This window comes from Hippopotamus amphibius, chromosome 17 (assembly GCF_030028045.1).
Source record: "Hippopotamus amphibius kiboko isolate mHipAmp2 chromosome 17, mHipAmp2.hap2, whole genome shotgun sequence".
NCBI classification, from domain to species: Eukaryota; Metazoa; Chordata; class Mammalia; order Artiodactyla; family Hippopotamidae; genus Hippopotamus; species Hippopotamus amphibius.
Window position 1 is genome coordinate 35,822,083 of NC_080202.1, and position 15,902 is coordinate 35,837,984.

The 15,902-nt window shown below is 58.2% G+C and overlaps 1 protein-coding gene across 1 annotated transcript; it reads right to left on the minus strand.

The window, feature by feature from the left end:
- Window positions 1-110: 110 nt before the first annotated feature.
- PDK2 (pyruvate dehydrogenase kinase 2) lies at window positions 111-15,864 on the minus strand. Its single transcript, XM_057714247.1, has 11 exons — window positions 15,614-15,864; window positions 13,594-13,735; window positions 6,551-6,622; window positions 6,012-6,196; window positions 5,470-5,559; window positions 5,186-5,263; window positions 3,032-3,108; window positions 2,843-2,941; window positions 2,565-2,672; window positions 1,782-1,895; window positions 111-1,207 (listed from the first exon to the last, which is right to left on the minus strand). Exons 1-11 carry the CDS (start codon window positions 15,729-15,731, stop codon window positions 1,067-1,069), a joined length of 1,224 nt encoding a protein of 407 aa, XP_057570230.1. The 5' UTR covers window positions 15,732-15,864; the 3' UTR covers window positions 111-1,066.
- Window positions 15,865-15,902: the final 38 nt, after the last annotated feature.

Below are 15,902 nucleotides of genomic sequence, written 5' to 3' on the forward strand. Positions count from 1 at the left end.
TTAGCTGGGACGGGTGTCCCGAGCATGTCATGTGTTGGTCACAGGGACTGCAGTCTGCATGTGTTTGTACGAGAGGATCTCCCTCCTCCAGGAAAGCAGCAGGGCTGCAGTCTCATTCAATCTCCTCTTTACTGTGGATGTCACTGTCACCATCACAGCCACTGGGAGGAGCACACAACTTTAACCCCCTGTGTGCTAAGGGGAAGGGTGGGGGCATTCAGGGCTATAAAACTAGCTATGTACACAGAACGTTCTAGGGAGAAAGCCACCCCAAGCACACGCATGTCCGGGCACAGTGGGAATCGGGGTCTGGAGCTCAGGGGGGACTGTGTGTGGTGGGCACGTGAGGACATGCACGGGAAGGGCTCTGGAGGTGGCAGAAACATGGCTGGGGCCACCTGTGGGCTTTGAGCAGCTTGGTTGGGTGGGGAATCCCTAAAGCCGAGGAACCTCCGGGTCCTCCCAGGTTCCTCGGCTTTAGGGGTGAGTCCCACGTGAGAAACCCCCCCCTCCTAACTTTGACCTTAAACTAGAGTGGAGGGAGAGACTGTAGGACCAGGTCCCCAGCCAAGAGTCCCCTCCCGCCACCCCAGATCTGGTGGGCACCTGGCCCTTCCAAACACTGACAGCAGCCCAGGGCCAGGGTACTGGCCTGGGCCAGAGGAATAAGGCAAGCAGCGGTGTCCACCTGCAAAGCCAGGGCCGTAGAGGGCAGTGAGGGGGACCGAGGACCCCTGGCAGAGAACTGGCAGCTCTGGGCTTAGAGAGGAAGACTGCCACGGAAACGTATCTTTGGGACACCCCATCAGGGTGAGGACATCCCCCAACCCTCAGGCATTGCCCACAGAGACTGGACCCAGGGAGACCACCTAGGGGTCTCCATGGAGACAGAGATTGGCACTTAGGGGCCACCACAGACTGGTCACCGCAGTGATTTCCACAGAGACAGAAGGTGGGCATCAGGGAGCGCCTCCCCCCACCTGGGGGGGGACAGGGAGGGTCACCATGGTGGCCGGACCCAGAGACAGCAGTCCATCCAGATGGGTGCAGACGAGCGGGGTGGCCTCTAGCTGACACGGTACGTGGACGTGTTCTTAGGCTCCGTGCTGGGGACACACCAGTCGCCGGCCTCCTGGATGGTCTGGTAGTGGCGCCAGGCGGACTTGTTGTAGACAGGCAGGCGCTCCACCGAGTCCGTGGACAGGGCCTGAAGGGCACCAGCGTCAGCCACTCCTGCTTCCCTGCGCCTTGCCCGCTCCTCGGCAGACCACCCTTCCCCAGCAGGCTCTGGTGGCCACTGGCTGTGGCCCACATGTCAGTCCAGCCAGGTGCCAGACACTGGCGGAGATCACGAACCCAGAGAGAGCCATGAACAGGTCTTTCTGTGGCATGCTCCTGCCCATGCAAGAAGGCTGCTCACTTAGAGGTCAGGTAGGGAGAGGAAGGAGGCTGGGCTGTGTGACCTGGAACAAGGTCTCCAGCTCTGGGCCTCCGTCTCCCCCTGAACTGAATGAGGAGTTCTCTGTGGTTTGCCCCTTTCCTTCTGAGTCTAACAAGTCAAGGGTTCCCAGAACAGGGTCTTACTCGTACACCACAGACTCCCTGAAATTGCCTGCCAACGGAGGAGGGCCTGGTGGCTGGGGAACTACAGCTCTGCTCTGATTCTCAGTCTGGAATCAGGAAGCGATTGGAGGGATGGAAGAGAAACCTAACAACAGGCCCGACCTGGCAGCAGCACCCCCACCCCCATCCCAGCCAGGCTCTGCAGGCAGGGGCCTCACCTTGAGATAGATGACAGCGTCCGTCCCAAAGCCCTCCATGGAGAAGAGCTGCAGGTCCCCCTGGAAGTACTTGGCATAGAGGCGGGAAATGGGGAGCCCATACCCGAAGCCAGCCTGCAAGGGGGTGAGAAGGCAGCGTGATGAGACACTGGCCCTGGGCTTCCTGGAGCCGCAGGGACCGATGTGCTCAGTGAGGAGGGCCAAGCTGGGGTCGTGCGGGAGGACTCCCAGAACTGGGGTGGGGAGGGGACATGAGAGAGGGACAGCGCTGAGGCGAGACGGGGACGGTGGGACGACGGAAGTCAGTCTGGCGGAGGGAGGAAGGCTGCGGAGCATGGCGGCGGTGGGAAGCGTCAGCAGGGCGGGGAGAGGAGCTGGGCCCTGGTAGCCAAGGCTCCGGGCAGGTCATGGGGCAGGGCGCCTCCGTCTCAACCTCCCACACCCAGCCCCGCCTGCTGTGCTGGGAATGGACACGGAGGTGTCGGTGAGCCGAGCAACGGCAAGAGAGAGGTGGTTCCTTGTGGACAGAACGGGAGCGGACAGGGAGAACTGAGGAAAGGGGACAGAGGCACGCACACATGGCTAGGGCGGTGCAGGCTGGGGAGACACAGGGGGAGCAGGGAGGCCCAGACTCAGACTCACACACGGCCACACGAGGAGGGAGGGACCACGGGAGGCAGGGAAGTGAGAGATGGACACGAGTGACAGTTTGATAAGAAGAGACGAGAAGACTGACAGGCATTCTGCAGGAGGTGGCGGGCAACCGGAGGGAAGCCATCTCACCAGTGGGGTTCCCCCGGTGCCGGGCTGAGGCGTGGGGGCTGTGGAGTACATGTAGCTGAAGAGTCGCTCAATCTTCCTCAAGGGAACACCCCCACCTCGGTCACTCATCTGGGGGAGACGGGACATGTCAGAGTCTCCAGACCTCAGTTTTCTCCACACCCCACCCCTGACCTTCTCAGGTCTTCCTCACCCCCAGGGTCTTTCCTAAGCCCATCTCCCGGCAGGAGGGAAGTCTCCACGCCACTGCTCTCTGGCCCCCACATTCAAGCGTCACATACTTTGATGGAAAGATCTTCCTCGCCCAAGGCCACCATGACCTTGATAGGTGGGAGAGTGAGGCTAGATTCATGGCTTTCCACAGTCGCTCGCATGGCATTCTATGGCGGAAAAGGGGTAAGACATCGTGAGAGCAAACTAGACCTAACCACCCCCCACCCCTACAAAGGACCATCCCCCAGCCTCCTCACCTTGAAGAGTTCAAAAAGCATGTGGTAGAGGTGGGAGGGAACATAGACCATGTGAATTGGCTGTTTGGAGTTGGATGCTGCCGGAGAAATACAGACCAAAGATCAGGAAATCGTCAAGAGGTCATCATTCAGCATTCATTCATCAACATCTAGCACCCAGCACTCAACCACCATCCATCGTCCAGCCATCTGCTCAATCCCATCCATTATATGTCCGTCCATCCGTCCATCCATCCAGTATCCATCCATTCATCGATCATATCCATTCATTCCTCTATCTACCCATCCAGTGTCCATCCAACCATCCAATTTTCCTTCAGTCTATGCATCTGTTCAAATATCTATCTTTCCCATCTGTCCATTCATTCAGAGTACAGATCCATCCTTCCATTCATCACTGTTTATCTACCCATCTGTCCATCATGTATCCACACAAATAGTATCTGTCTATCCTATATGTAGCCTACTAGCATTCATCTTGATACCAGAATCCCCTGGGGAGCTTTTTCACCCAGGAGAGAGGGGGGAGGGGGCTGCCCAGGTGATTCTGACACCAGCATCCTACTTCCCAAGAATCACCCTATCCTGGAGAGTTTCTTGGTTTTAGGGACTGAGTGTCTTTTCCTGGTATCTGGCACAGACCTTTGTTCAGCAGAACTTTTAGCAGAAGTTCAATAAATGTGCAATGCATCCATGAATGAAGGAATCTCAGGCCCTGTGCTGGGCAGTGGGGACATAAAATTGACCAAAATTGAGTCCTAGCCTCTCAGAAATTCAAGTCAAGACAGAGAAATGCACAACTGACTTTCACATGAGGTGCTTGCACCCAGAGCTGCGTGCTAGGCCCTGGGCTTGACCCTGGGGATCCTCAAGTAAAGCGGCCTGTCTCTGCCCTTTGGTTTCTGCCCCTGAGTAATTCAAACAGTGCAATTTAGAGGTACACTTGGGGCAGGCAGTGTCTAACTCTTCTCTAGGAGGTCTGAGAAGGCTCTTCAGAGGAGCTGGACTTGAACTTAAGGGAAGACTAGGATGCTGGCAGTGCGATGTCCAGGCACAGAGGCATGAACACAGATTTCTGGCACACAGGCCAGGGCGGCTGAGGAGCAGATGGGTGGAAGGGAGGGTAGAGGCCCTGGTCCTCCTCACCCTCCACCTAAAAGGTATTTATCCAGTTCACCCCCTTCTCTTCCTCTCTGCTGCCTTCCCTTCCCCTGCTTGAATCTGCAGGGACTTCCTAACTGGTCTTCCTCTGTCCTCTCCTGCCTCCTCCAACCTCTAAGTATCTTTAGAATGTTACTTAGATCCTGTCATCGCTGTGCTTCAAACCTCCAGTGGCTTCCTGCTGCTCTCAAAATCCCAGCTCCTATCTGCGGCCCCCCGGCCCTGCATGCCCAGCCTCTGTCTCCCCCATCAGCCCTTTAATCTCCTTCCTAACCCCACCACACTGGTCCTTCTGGTCCTCGACTACCTCATCCAAAGTAGGACCCTTGTAGCCAACTTCTTGTTTCCATATTCCCTTTCTTCTTTTAGGAATAGACTCCTCCCTCCCCCAAAGGTTTAACTTGTACATGACTGCCCACCTAGAGACTAAATTCCCAGCCTCCCTTGCAGCTGTGAGAATTAGGGAAGTGATGTGTTCAACTCTCGGGGGTGGGGGTGGGGGCCTCATTCTACATCCTCGTTCCCCTTCTCCAGGCTGAAACTGAGACATGAGGGTGGGTAGCCAGCTGTGACCCTTCTACCCCGGGGGCTGGAGAGAGGGAAACCTCTCTTTCAAATTGAGCCAGTTGCTGGATTCCGGGAAGGCAGCCAAACTGATGTCCCACCTGAGACACTGCTCCTACCCATCACCGTCACGCCACCCCATTTTGTTGCCTTCCTGTCACTTATCATGATCTGAAGTTATCTTGTTTATTATTTGTTCCTTGGTTAAAGGCCCCATTCCCCAACCTCCCCAGCACCAAGAACGTAAGCTCCATGGGAACAGCGACCTTGCCTGTTGTGTTCACTGCTTAATAAATACTTACCAGGTAAATTTATAATAATACAATAACAGCTCCGCTTCTCCCTCATCCCGATACCAGTTCCCTTCCTGACTCCCACCTCACTTTCCTCTCCCAGGTCCCCGGCCCTTAGACAGACACACAGCCTCACCATTGATCTCCTGGATCTCCAGGTCAGGTGAGGCCATGTAATACTTGTCACACAGGAGCTTGGCCATGTCGTAGGCATCTGGGAGGAGAGGGGGTCACTGGGGAATGGGGGGGCCTCTCCCCAGCAGGCAGTCCTCTCGGCACCAACACTGGGCGTCACCCACATTAAACTCACGGGGACGTGGCCCCCACCCACTGGAGAATGGGTCACCCTCCGACCAGGTACGCTTGGCGGGGGGGTCCCTGGGGCTCCTCTGTGGGCCAGGCACAGTGGGGACGGCTCACCTTTCACCACCTCAGAGACGTTGCAGTTGGGATCGATGCTGCCGATGTGTTTGGGGTGGGCTGGGTTGGTGCTGCCATCAAAGATCAGGGCTGTGGGGCAGGAAGGGAGGGTGTGGCTGGCAGGGCCACAGGCCCCAGCGCTCCACCTCTATTTCTAACACTTCCCACCCTCACGCTGAACCCCCTCCCCACCCTCCTGCCCTCTCTCCCTTGACCTCTGACCCCTGAAACGCTGGCTCAGGCCAGTTTTGGACCTTTGTAGACCTGAAGCATTCTTCTTCTCAGACGTCTCATCCCCACACGTTCTACATTATATTTATTCTTCTCTTTTGCTATACATTTAAAAATAATTCTTACCACCTTGGGTATTAATGACGGACTACAATTTCTCAACACTCATAATTAATACTCCTGGGGTGAGAAACGCTAGACAACAACCTGCTTCCTAACGTCACGAGATTTTTATGAATACTACGTAAAGAGGCAACCCAGTTCTGCATTCTGCGCACATCTGAAGAGTGCACGGCCCCGCGCCCGCTCACTGTGCTGGTTGATGAGCATGCGGATGGAGATGCGGCTGAGGTAGAAGCGGTCCAGGAAGTACTGGATGTTCTGGTTGGAGACGGGGTCGTCGCCGTAGGCGTCCTTGTACTCCAGCACGCCCTGTGCCATGGTGGGGACCACGTCGTTGTGGCGGTTCCGGATGGTGACCAGGGCGTCGGTGAACCTGCGAGGGGCGTAGCCGTTGGGCCCCACCCCGCCCCAGCCCTGGGACACCCTCAGCCTCTCCCGGCTCTGACCTTCTCTCCACAGGGCCTTCACCCACTCGACTCTTCCCAGCCCACTGCTCTGGACGCCCACCCCAAATCTCCCATCGCCTGCCTGGCAGCCTGGGAGCTCTGCAGGGGCGGGGCCTGGGTCCCCCCATCGGACTCAGGGCACACGGAGGATCGGGGGCTGTCTCCCCTCTCAGACGGGATATCCCTGAGGGCAGGGGCATTTCCTTCATCCTGCTGGCGTTTCTGCCCCCGGGGCTGCGGCCCGCAGCTGCCCTCCCGCCCCCAGCCAAGGCCTCACTCACTGGCTCAGCGTCCGATGGTCCTCAGGGTCCTTGTCCAGGAACTCCATGATGTCCAGGAGACTCTGGACATACCTGTGTGCGGGAGGCGAAGGGGGACGTGGCCTCAGCTCCAGGCCGGGCCCCCGCCCGCCCGACTCTGCGGACCCCACGTTCGTCCTGCGGCCCCGGTGGGCACCGCACAGAGCTGGGCCGCGCAGGCTGACGAGCTGGTCAAAAATTCTCACGCTGCTCCATCTGTGCGTGAGTCTCCCCAGCGACACAGCAAGTTATGCCAGAAAGCCTCTCATTTGTTGGTTCTTAGAGCGCCTTTGCTTCAATATCCTAGACTAGCAGTCCTCGAAGGGGCTTGGTGACCACCCCACCCAAGGGTCTCCTGGATGGAGCCTGAGGCCCAGACTGGGGAGGGGGCTTTGCCCAAGACCAGCAGGGAGCGCAGGCTGGGGCAAGGCACTCAGCCTCCCCGAGCCCGTCAGGGAAACAGATCTTAGTGTGTGTCCCGCGGGGCTGTTCCGCACCCATGGCAGAGTGGCCAGCCCAGAACTCTCAGAGGAGGCGCTCAGGGAGGAGGACGACAGCCTCGCACCCCTGGCTCCAGGCACCAGCAGCTGTGCGATCTCCCAGGGCACTGGATCTGAAACGGTGGATGGGAAGGACCAGGGGCGGGGTGGGCATGCCCAGCTCTGATAGTGGGTGGGGCTGGCGCCCACGGAGACCCTGAAGGAGCCCGTGTTGCCCAGATGGTGCCAACCTGGAGCCACCGTCCCCCACCTCCACTGTGAGGTAGGACGCCACTGCTTCCCTGCTAACACCTCAGCCCGCAACAGCTCATTCTCCTGCGGAAGGCAGAGAGCTGAGCCTCTGTCCGGCGGAAACACTTCCGGCTGGCAGCAAGGAGGGGCCCCCAAGAGCTCTGAGCCGGGAGGCCCCCTGGGGCCTAACAGTCTCTCTAGAAGAGGTCCCACCACAGTTGGAAGCATTCCCGTGTACACAGTGCTTTGACCCTGACAGATAAGAATAGCAGGAATTATCCCCATTTCAGTCTCCTCAACTGAGGCCTGAAGCAGTTCCGCAGTGGGGATGTAGTATAAGGACCGGCCTCCAGCGTTCCTGCCACTATACAGTGCTGGCTGCTCAAAATGCTCAGCCCCTGGTCCTGCGGGTCCCTCTGCCTGGGATGCCCTGCCCCCTTCACCTACGAACTGCTACTCTGCCCTCTCTTGCTTAACCCAGTAGAGAAGGGGGGAAAGAGCTAGCTTTGAAGCTGCGCTTTTCCACTTTGAGCTGTGTGGCTCTGGGAAGTCATGGAACCTCTCTGGGCCTGAGTTTCCTCATCAGAAAAAAGGGAGGGTTTTGTACCTACTGTTATCACTGCCTTTTGGTGAGAATTACATGTGATAATTAACATAGTGCCTAGCAAAGAGTGAGCACTCTCTAAATGCTTGCTCTCGCTATGAACAGTGGTTCAGACACTGTCAACAGCTGAGAGCACCCTCTGAGTCCCCAGGTGGCACGTGACACGCTCCTTCTGGTTGTCCCGGGCACAGGCTCTGACCCACGCCACGTCTGATGCTGTCATGCTCTGGACAGCCACGGACGGCAGGAATGGGGCTGTCTCCGCCGTGCGGCTCCTGCCTGCCCTCCCTCCCCCCAGGGCCCAGCACAGCACCTGGCAGAGGTGGCGGAGTCACTGGCAGGGGGAGCCCAGAGAGCAAAGATCAGCTCCCCCCCAGTACCCCCTCACCATCCCCGCAGCCCCGGCAAACAGTCAGAGTGGCCCTCCTGTGGCCTCACGTCGGGCTCTCTGGAGAATAACAACAGCCGACGCTTACCCAGGGCTCTCATCTCTCAGGAGGCTTCATGAGCATGCGGTATCTCCCCCTTTTGCAGACAAGGAAACCAGCTCAGAAAGGGCAGGTAATATGCCCCAGGCCACACAGTAAGCACTCGCGCTGGGATTCAAACCCAGATCTGTCTGATGCCAAGTCTACACCACACGGCCAAGTGCTCACTGCCTGCACAGGTCCTGACAGTGCTGCCGCCGATGGCCACGGTGAGGGCGCCAGTGTTTACCAGCGCTGGCCTCGTGCCAGGGCTCCGCTCTGTGTTCCCCCACTTTAACCTCCACAAAGACCCTTGTGTGTGGGGGTGCTACTGCTAGACCCATTTTACAGATGAGGAAGTTAACCTACAGAGCTGGGGTTCTCTCTCACAGGCCTGTGTTACTGCAAATCCCTTGTTCCCTGACCATGCCCGGGAGAAAGCTGCATGCTCCTGTGATTCTTAGAGGGAGAGGGGATTTGGGAGGAAGACCTGCAAGTATGCAACTGTGGGGACAGGTAGAGACAGGAGAGGGAGGAGACCAGTTGGGAGCTGGGGGCCCTGGAACCCCTTCTCAAGGCCCAGGGGGCAAGCAGAGAGGGCGGGGGGTGGAGCTAGGGGGCCTGACCAGCACGGCCAGGAGTGGGGGCAGGGGCAGGATGAGCGCTCTCGCTGCGGGCCCCGCCCCTCCGTGGCCGCCTAATGAATCACAGAAGGCAGCACGGGTGGCGGGTGGCGGGGCTTGTCCTGTGGCCAATGAAGTAGAACAAAGGGCACCAGCACGGACTGGCAACGCGCAGCCCCCGCCAGCAGGGCTCTGGGGAGAGCTGCAGCCTCAGGCCTCGGCCTCCTGGACTGTGAAGCGGGATGTGGAATCCCTGCCTGCCTCCCTCACCCGGCCATTCCTCCAGGGGAGTGGTCTTGGGTGTACTCTTGGAAGGAAGAGGGGAGAATGACAAAGACTCTCCCAGGGGAACCTCGACTCGGGCCTGAAGCCCCCTCAAAGGCCTGGCAGACCAAACCGCACCCTTGGGCCAGATCTTGGTCCTAAAAAGAGAAAAACCCGAGGCAGGGAGTGATGCTGGCTCCTGGGCTGCCCACCCCTGAGGGCTAGAGAAAGAGCTGGGCTCAGACATGGGTGGTCTGGACCAGTGGTGCAATGGCAGATGCGCGACCTGCCCTGGACCTAGCAGAGCAGGCAGTGGGGCCAATGTGACGCCCGAAGGAAGGCCTGGCCTGCCGACCTCAGCAGTAAGCAAGGCCACCCAGGACTTCCTGCGTGAGATCTGGAGCTTTCTCCCCCTCCCCTCCACCAAGGTCATGTGGAAGCCCCAACTCTGCCTCCTGGGGCTTTCTAGCCACTCCAGAACCCTGGATTTAGGAGGCAGGAGGGGTGGAATGTGGGGAGAGGAGGGAGCGAGAGAGAGAGAGAGAGAGAGAGAGAGAGAGAGAGAGAGAGAGAGAGAGAGTGTGTGCAGGAGCGTGGGTGCTCCTCGTGTGGGGGCAGAGGAGTGGGGAGTGCCTGTGAGTCTGGGCACCTGTGGGTGTGTGTGTACCACGTACTAGCTGCTGGGGAGCAGGGGTGTGAACAAGGCAAAGGCCCTGCGAGGAGGGGCGAGGTGGCAGAGGTGTCACGCAGCCATCTGGAAGCTGCTTGCGGCGGGGCGGTGGGCACGGCCCCGAGGCAGGCCGACCTGGGCCCTGTTGCTGGCGGTGCCGCTCAGGCCCTGGTGCGTGAAGTGGGTTGTGCAGCAGCAGGCGTGGATTAGAGGAGATGATGCTGGTGGCCGGCCTCCACCCTGATTACGTAAGCGGTGGCTGAGGGATTCAGTGGCAGGGTTTGGCCACAGCCCCGGGCCTGGCGCGGAACAGGCCCTGGGTGCCCGGAGCCTGTGAGGTCGTTCTTTTCAAGCGCGAGGACTGGGTTGGGAGTCCACACACGCTGCTGATGCGAGGGACGTTCACGAGACGGTGCTGGTGATGCCCCTCCCATGCCGTGCCCACCCCCTGCAAAGCCTCTATTTGTGACAGGAGTGACTCACTGTTATTGGATTCTACACCGCAACTCTCACGCAACCCTCCACGGTCTAGAAGTATATCCCTGCCGCCTCCACGCCCTTCCTCAGGCTGTCTTTCTCTCCGGAGAGCAGTCAAGGTTACCCCTTCGGTGACCCTGCAACACTAGCCATCAATCTCTGTAAAGAAAATCTACTTTCCCACTGACTTGCTCTGTGAGCTCAGAAATCTCTGACTCCTGGTCAGCGCTCCAGGATGCGGCGCTCTCCTTCCCCTCAGAACACAGCCTGCAGGTCACACAGAGGCTTATGACCTGAAGGAGTTCAGACAAGTTTCTTAATGTCTCTGAACCTCAGTTTCCTCATTTACAAAATGGGGGTAATGGCAAGGCCTACTGCATCAGGTTGCTGTGAAGGTTAAGGGAGTTAATACGTGGCCCCACCTAGCCCAGCTCCGGATGGCCAGCAGGCCCCCGGTCTGTCTGCTTCTGCCATTGTCACCATTACCGTCACTACACTGTTAAGAGAGACTCTCCCACAGCACGTCGTCCTTGGCCCGGAGGTGCTGCTGCCAGAAGCTCACAGACAACACTCGCGTTCAGAGAGTTCCATGTACTTTCACATCCACCAGTGGCACCTGACCCTTAGAAACAGAATGGATTCCCATTTTACAGATGAGGAAGCTAAGGCTCAGAGGGGCCATGTGGTTGGCCAAACATTAAGTGTCTAGCGAGCAGCAAAGCCAAGCCTCAAAGTCAGGCATGCTGGCACCACAAACAGGGCTTTCCTCTGCCTTCCAGTCACTTCCAAAACAGGGTCCCACGACACCAAGTCTGTGCAGTTGAAATCATGTATCAGGTGTTTAGCACAAGGAATTCTCCACTTGCCCACCGTGACTCCTGCCTAGAACCTCTCCCCATCCGAGTAGAAACTCCATTAGCTGTCGCCACAGACTAACTATTACCACCCCTCCTACTAATAGCATGTGCACAGGACTTGCCCCTCTCCACGGGGGAGGTTTGGCTCCTCACTCACCAGACTCTGAGGCTAGGGGCCCTCTTGCCAAGCTCTCTGGTAGGCTGTCCCCCTCCCCTCGTGCAAACTCTGCCCACCTCCACTGCCTCCATCGTCCAAGCTGGCAAGGGGGCTCCCCCGGGAGGCAGGTCTGCCCTCTCTCACAGGCAGCCACCTCAGGAAGTCCTTCCTTCCCTCAGACCACAGTCTCTCTTGCTGCAGCGGATGCCCATTCTCTGCATACGATCTCAGCAGGCTGTCTCTTCAGCGCGTCAGCTCACTCTAGCAACACGTTGGCCGGCTCTCCTCTAAGTGAGTCATCCACTGGGCAGTGTACCCTCTTGTCTGACTTCACTCCCTCCTGCTGTACTTCCCAGCTTTGAGGGAAGAACAAGGCCAGGCCAAGCCCCCACATGTGTAACTGATTTTCAGGAAGGGACGCTATGGGCCTCAGGGGGCGGCACGGGCAGTTCAGCAGCTCCCTGCCCCCCCACCCCCCACATCCCCTGACTCTTCTAGGAACATGGTGTGCAGGGAGGCGCCTGAGAAGCCCTGTCCTGGAGTCAGGGACCAGCTGGACGGGCAGCCAGGTCACTCAGCGGGACAGAGCTGGAAGAGGGCCGGGAGAACAGATGGCACCTTCTGTCTCCTCCCCATGCCTTCCACACTGCCCCATGGCAGGAAATGCCGGCTGGCTCAGAGGTCCTGGACCTCTAAGGGACAGGGCCCAGCGAGAGGGGACCTCGTTGGGCCACATGAAGATCAGGCTCTGCCTTCTGTCCTCCCATCCACCTTCACCGCTTGCACTAACAGCACTATATCCACAAAGTGAGTGCTCAGATGCCCTAGCCGGGCCCTCTTCTGCCTCCACACCTTTGCTCAAGCAGTCCCTTTGGCCTGGAACGCCCTCCCCTCCCCTCCCTTCTAGGTCAAAGTTCACTTAGGCACTCTCTAAGGCCCAGTGACACGTCACCTCCTCTCTGCACCCATTTCAACTTTCCCACAATTTTCTGATTCAACTGAAATTCACTGTGCACAGACCACGTGCCTGGTTTTTGCTTTACCTTTTCCTCATTCAACTGAAGAAGTCACACATATGCATGCATGTTCATGCATAGAGAAAAGCTGGCAGGGCATCAACACAGGGCACTTACGAAAACTGAACAGTGTTTGGTTAAAGGGTGGAGGGTAGAGGTTGGCATTCTTTTATCTACTTTTCTGTGTTGTCCAAATGTCAAAGTGAACATGTCATACCTCTGCAACTAGGGGAAAAGCCCAATCAATGTTACTTTAAAACACTATTTTGCTTTTAATTAAAATAAAACTAACTCTTCAGCAGCTTTTATTCTCCACGTGAGATCACGGCCTCACTGAGGGCAGCTGCTGCTGCTGTTTCTTTAACCTACACGGCACTGGGCTTGAATTAGGGTGGATGCCCTGAATCCAAAAGGAAGCCACAGCCGCACCACACCTGCCGCAGCCAGAAGAAAGGGCAAAAGATTTCTGCACACACGCCACTGAAGATCAACCCTGATTAGCCATTTACACACCCAGTTAAAGAGCAAACTCTTGTTTATTCTTCATGTGACTGGCCTTTGGCTAACGTCATTTCAGTTACGTCTCCCTGGACAGAGTTTTTGAGTAAACTTTACTGAGGATTTCTCTCTGCTGCTGCTGCTCCATGCAATAAAGTTCTGGTCTTTGCCCGTCCAACGCTCTCTGGGGTTGGTACTGTGCCATCCTTGTGTCTATTTGAGTGTTTTCCAACATCCAAAACAGGCTGACGTGTTTGGATTAAATAATTTGAAGATTTGCTTCTTCCTGTTTCCGTTTCCCACAAAGTTGCCCTAGGAAAATGTTATCCCATAGATACTAGAGTTTCAGGACCAGGGCTGGTGGTAAATGCTGACATTAGCCTGATTTGGGTTTTTGGCTGTGAGAATGATTATTTCCTAGGTGGATCCTGTGTTTCCAGAAAATGGAAGGTGGTGCATATAGGGCTGTCCCACAGACACAGAGGCCATGAGCTTGATCTGAGCCCTGCTCTGGCCTAGGATTCCCACTTGACCGTGGGAACTCCCCTACCTCTCGGAGCCCCTGTGCCTCTCCTCTTTCCCCACCTCCCTCAAGGCTGCTGGGAGCAGGGGGCATCTGACAATAGAGTGGGAGGTGCGGGGACCTAGTCCAGGGTCTCACCAGCTCTGTACCAGCTGCACTGAGGGTGTGCTCAGCACCCGGTCGGGAAGCAGATTGATCTCTTTCATGATGTTGGCCAGGCGCACGGGCAGCTCCTGCCTGAGGAAGGTGAACGAGGTTTTCTCACAGGCATTGCTGGACCCTGGTGGGAGAGGGAAGAGTGAGCCCAGAGTTACAAAGCACTGGAGCCAGAGGACATCTTGGTGGGGGTGGGGGTCAGATCACTAAACCCTTTATTTCTTGAAGATTCAGAAGAGAAGAGACCGAGGCACGGGACTAGGAGCCTCTCCTGACCCCTGCAGTGACTGCCACACCACCCAGCCTAACTCTTAGGGAGGCTGCCTCCTCTCCCCACCCCCAGCTGAATCCTGCTTGCCTTCAACCACAGGGGACAGGGCCGCCTGCCCAGGCCACTGGGAGCTGGCTCCAGCCCAAGTTATATCACTTCTTCTCTTTCTTTCCCTCCTAATAGACACTCACTTTGGCGGGGCGGGGCGGGGGGCGGGGGCAGGAAGAGGGAGTAGTTGATCCAGGTGGGCAGAGGAGCCTGGGAAATCCATCCCTACCTTGGGATGAGCTCCCCCTAGCTGAGGGGAGCTACCCTCAGACCACCGCAGCTGCAGGGTCCCGGCGTCATCTCTGGCCCAGCTGGTCTTTATGCCCATTGCAGAGCTGCCCCTCCATGAATGCCCACCCACCTGCGATGCAGACAGGGCCTGAGAACCGGGGCCCAAATACGTCAATCCTTGGTCTGGCTTAAAGATGAAGCGGGGGTAGAGGACTGAATGAGGCCATGGCCTAGAGTCAGGAGACCTGGGTTCTAAGTCCAGGTTCTGCTTTTACCTTTGTCACTCAGGGCATGTCACCACCCTTCTGAAGGTCTGTTTCCCCTACTGAACCCCAAATGGACCAGACTCTACTGTGAGCTCCTCCCTGCTGTGACAGTTCTGTTAACTGGGGTCCAGTCTGGACGGGACAGCTGCTGGAGGCTGGGAGTGGGCTCAGAAGGCGTTCCCACCTCGGGGGGGAGCTCAAACGGGGAGGGGGGCAGGTGGATGAATCTTGGGGAACTGTGTCCTGGCTGACACCTCCCGCCCCTCCCGTCAGTGACGCAGCTGTAACCTGAGCCAGGCACTGTCTCCTCAACTCTTGAGAGACCTGGCCACCCCCTCCTAATCCCCAGCTGTCACCACGGAAAGTCCGTGCGAACACACAAGGTCCACACAATGCCTGTTTCGGTCGCCACATCGGCACAGCCTTGCCACCCCCAGGACGCTGGTGGTAGGCGACCCCGGCCCAGGAACCCAGGGGGCAGCCAAGGATGGGCACAAGCCGCCCGACTCGACCTCACGGTGCCCCGGACCTCTGCCCAGCTGCGGTAAGACAGCCAGGCCCCAGCAGATTTGATCTTCAAGTGTCCTTGCCCTCTAGGACAGCTGGGGGCCAGCTCCGTCAGTGGTCAGAGATGTACGGGTCAGGGCCTCTCTCCTGTTGACTCATCTGAAAGCGCCCCTTCCCCCAGCTGAGCCCTCCACAACCCGCCCAGCGCAAGTCTCCTTCCAGACAGCCGCGCCTCCCAAAGCTGCCTCGTTACTCCCACCAGCAAGCCCCCTCCATTTCCTCTCTGACCTTCACTCTTAGAGTCTCCAGGACAACCCCCAGTAACCCTTTAGTGTCTGGATACACCCTCGTGCTCCAACATCACAGCCTCACTGCCCCTTCCTCTCCAAGGCCCCTCACAAAGCCCGGGAAGACACCTTGGCCCCCTCCCTCTCAGTGCGCCCACTTCCCGCCAACATGCCAGCCTCTTCAGCCAGGGTGCGCTTAACCCTTTCGTGCCCGGTCGGCCCCCGTCTCCCCGTTAACCCTTTCCCGTCTGTACCCCTGCAAGCGAACCATCCCCGTCACTCGCCTCCCTCAGCCTCCGTGTTAACCCTTTATGGCCAGGACGCTTTCACCCCACTCCCCACCCCCATGCCCCGCGGGTCCCCGCGGCCAGCCGCTTCCCGCCCACGCGTACCGAAGTCCAGAAACTGCTTGATGGACAGCGGGGACGGAGAGAACTTGCTGAAGTGCTCGATGTACTTGGGCGCCCCTGCCAGGGACGCATTCTTCAGCAGCGCGCGGACCCAGCGCATGGCGGCGGCGGCGGCCGCGCCTCGGGCTCCGGCTCGGGCTTCGGTCCCCGTGCGGGCAGCGCCGGCGCTCCGCTCGGCCCAGGCCGGCCCCGCGCCGCCGCGGCCGCCTCCTCCCCACCCCGGCCCTGGCGGGGCTCCGAGTCCCGGCCAATCGGCTCGCCGCGGCGCTCC

Excerpts from the sequence above, each read along its gene's own strand:
- PDK2 (XM_057714247.1), bottom strand. The coding sequence starts at position 15,731 with ATGCGCTGGGTCCGCGCGCTGCTGAAGAATGCGTCCCTGGCAGGGGCG. Across the intron at positions 6,197-6,550 it reads GACCATCGGACGCTGAGCCA|GTTCACCGACGCCCTGGTCA; the intron begins GTGAGTGAGGCC and ends CGCCCCTCGCAG. Across the intron at positions 2,673-2,842 it reads AGGAAGATCTTTCCATCAAA|ATGAGTGACCGAGGTGGGGG; the intron begins GTATGTGACGCT and ends CGTCTCCCCCAG.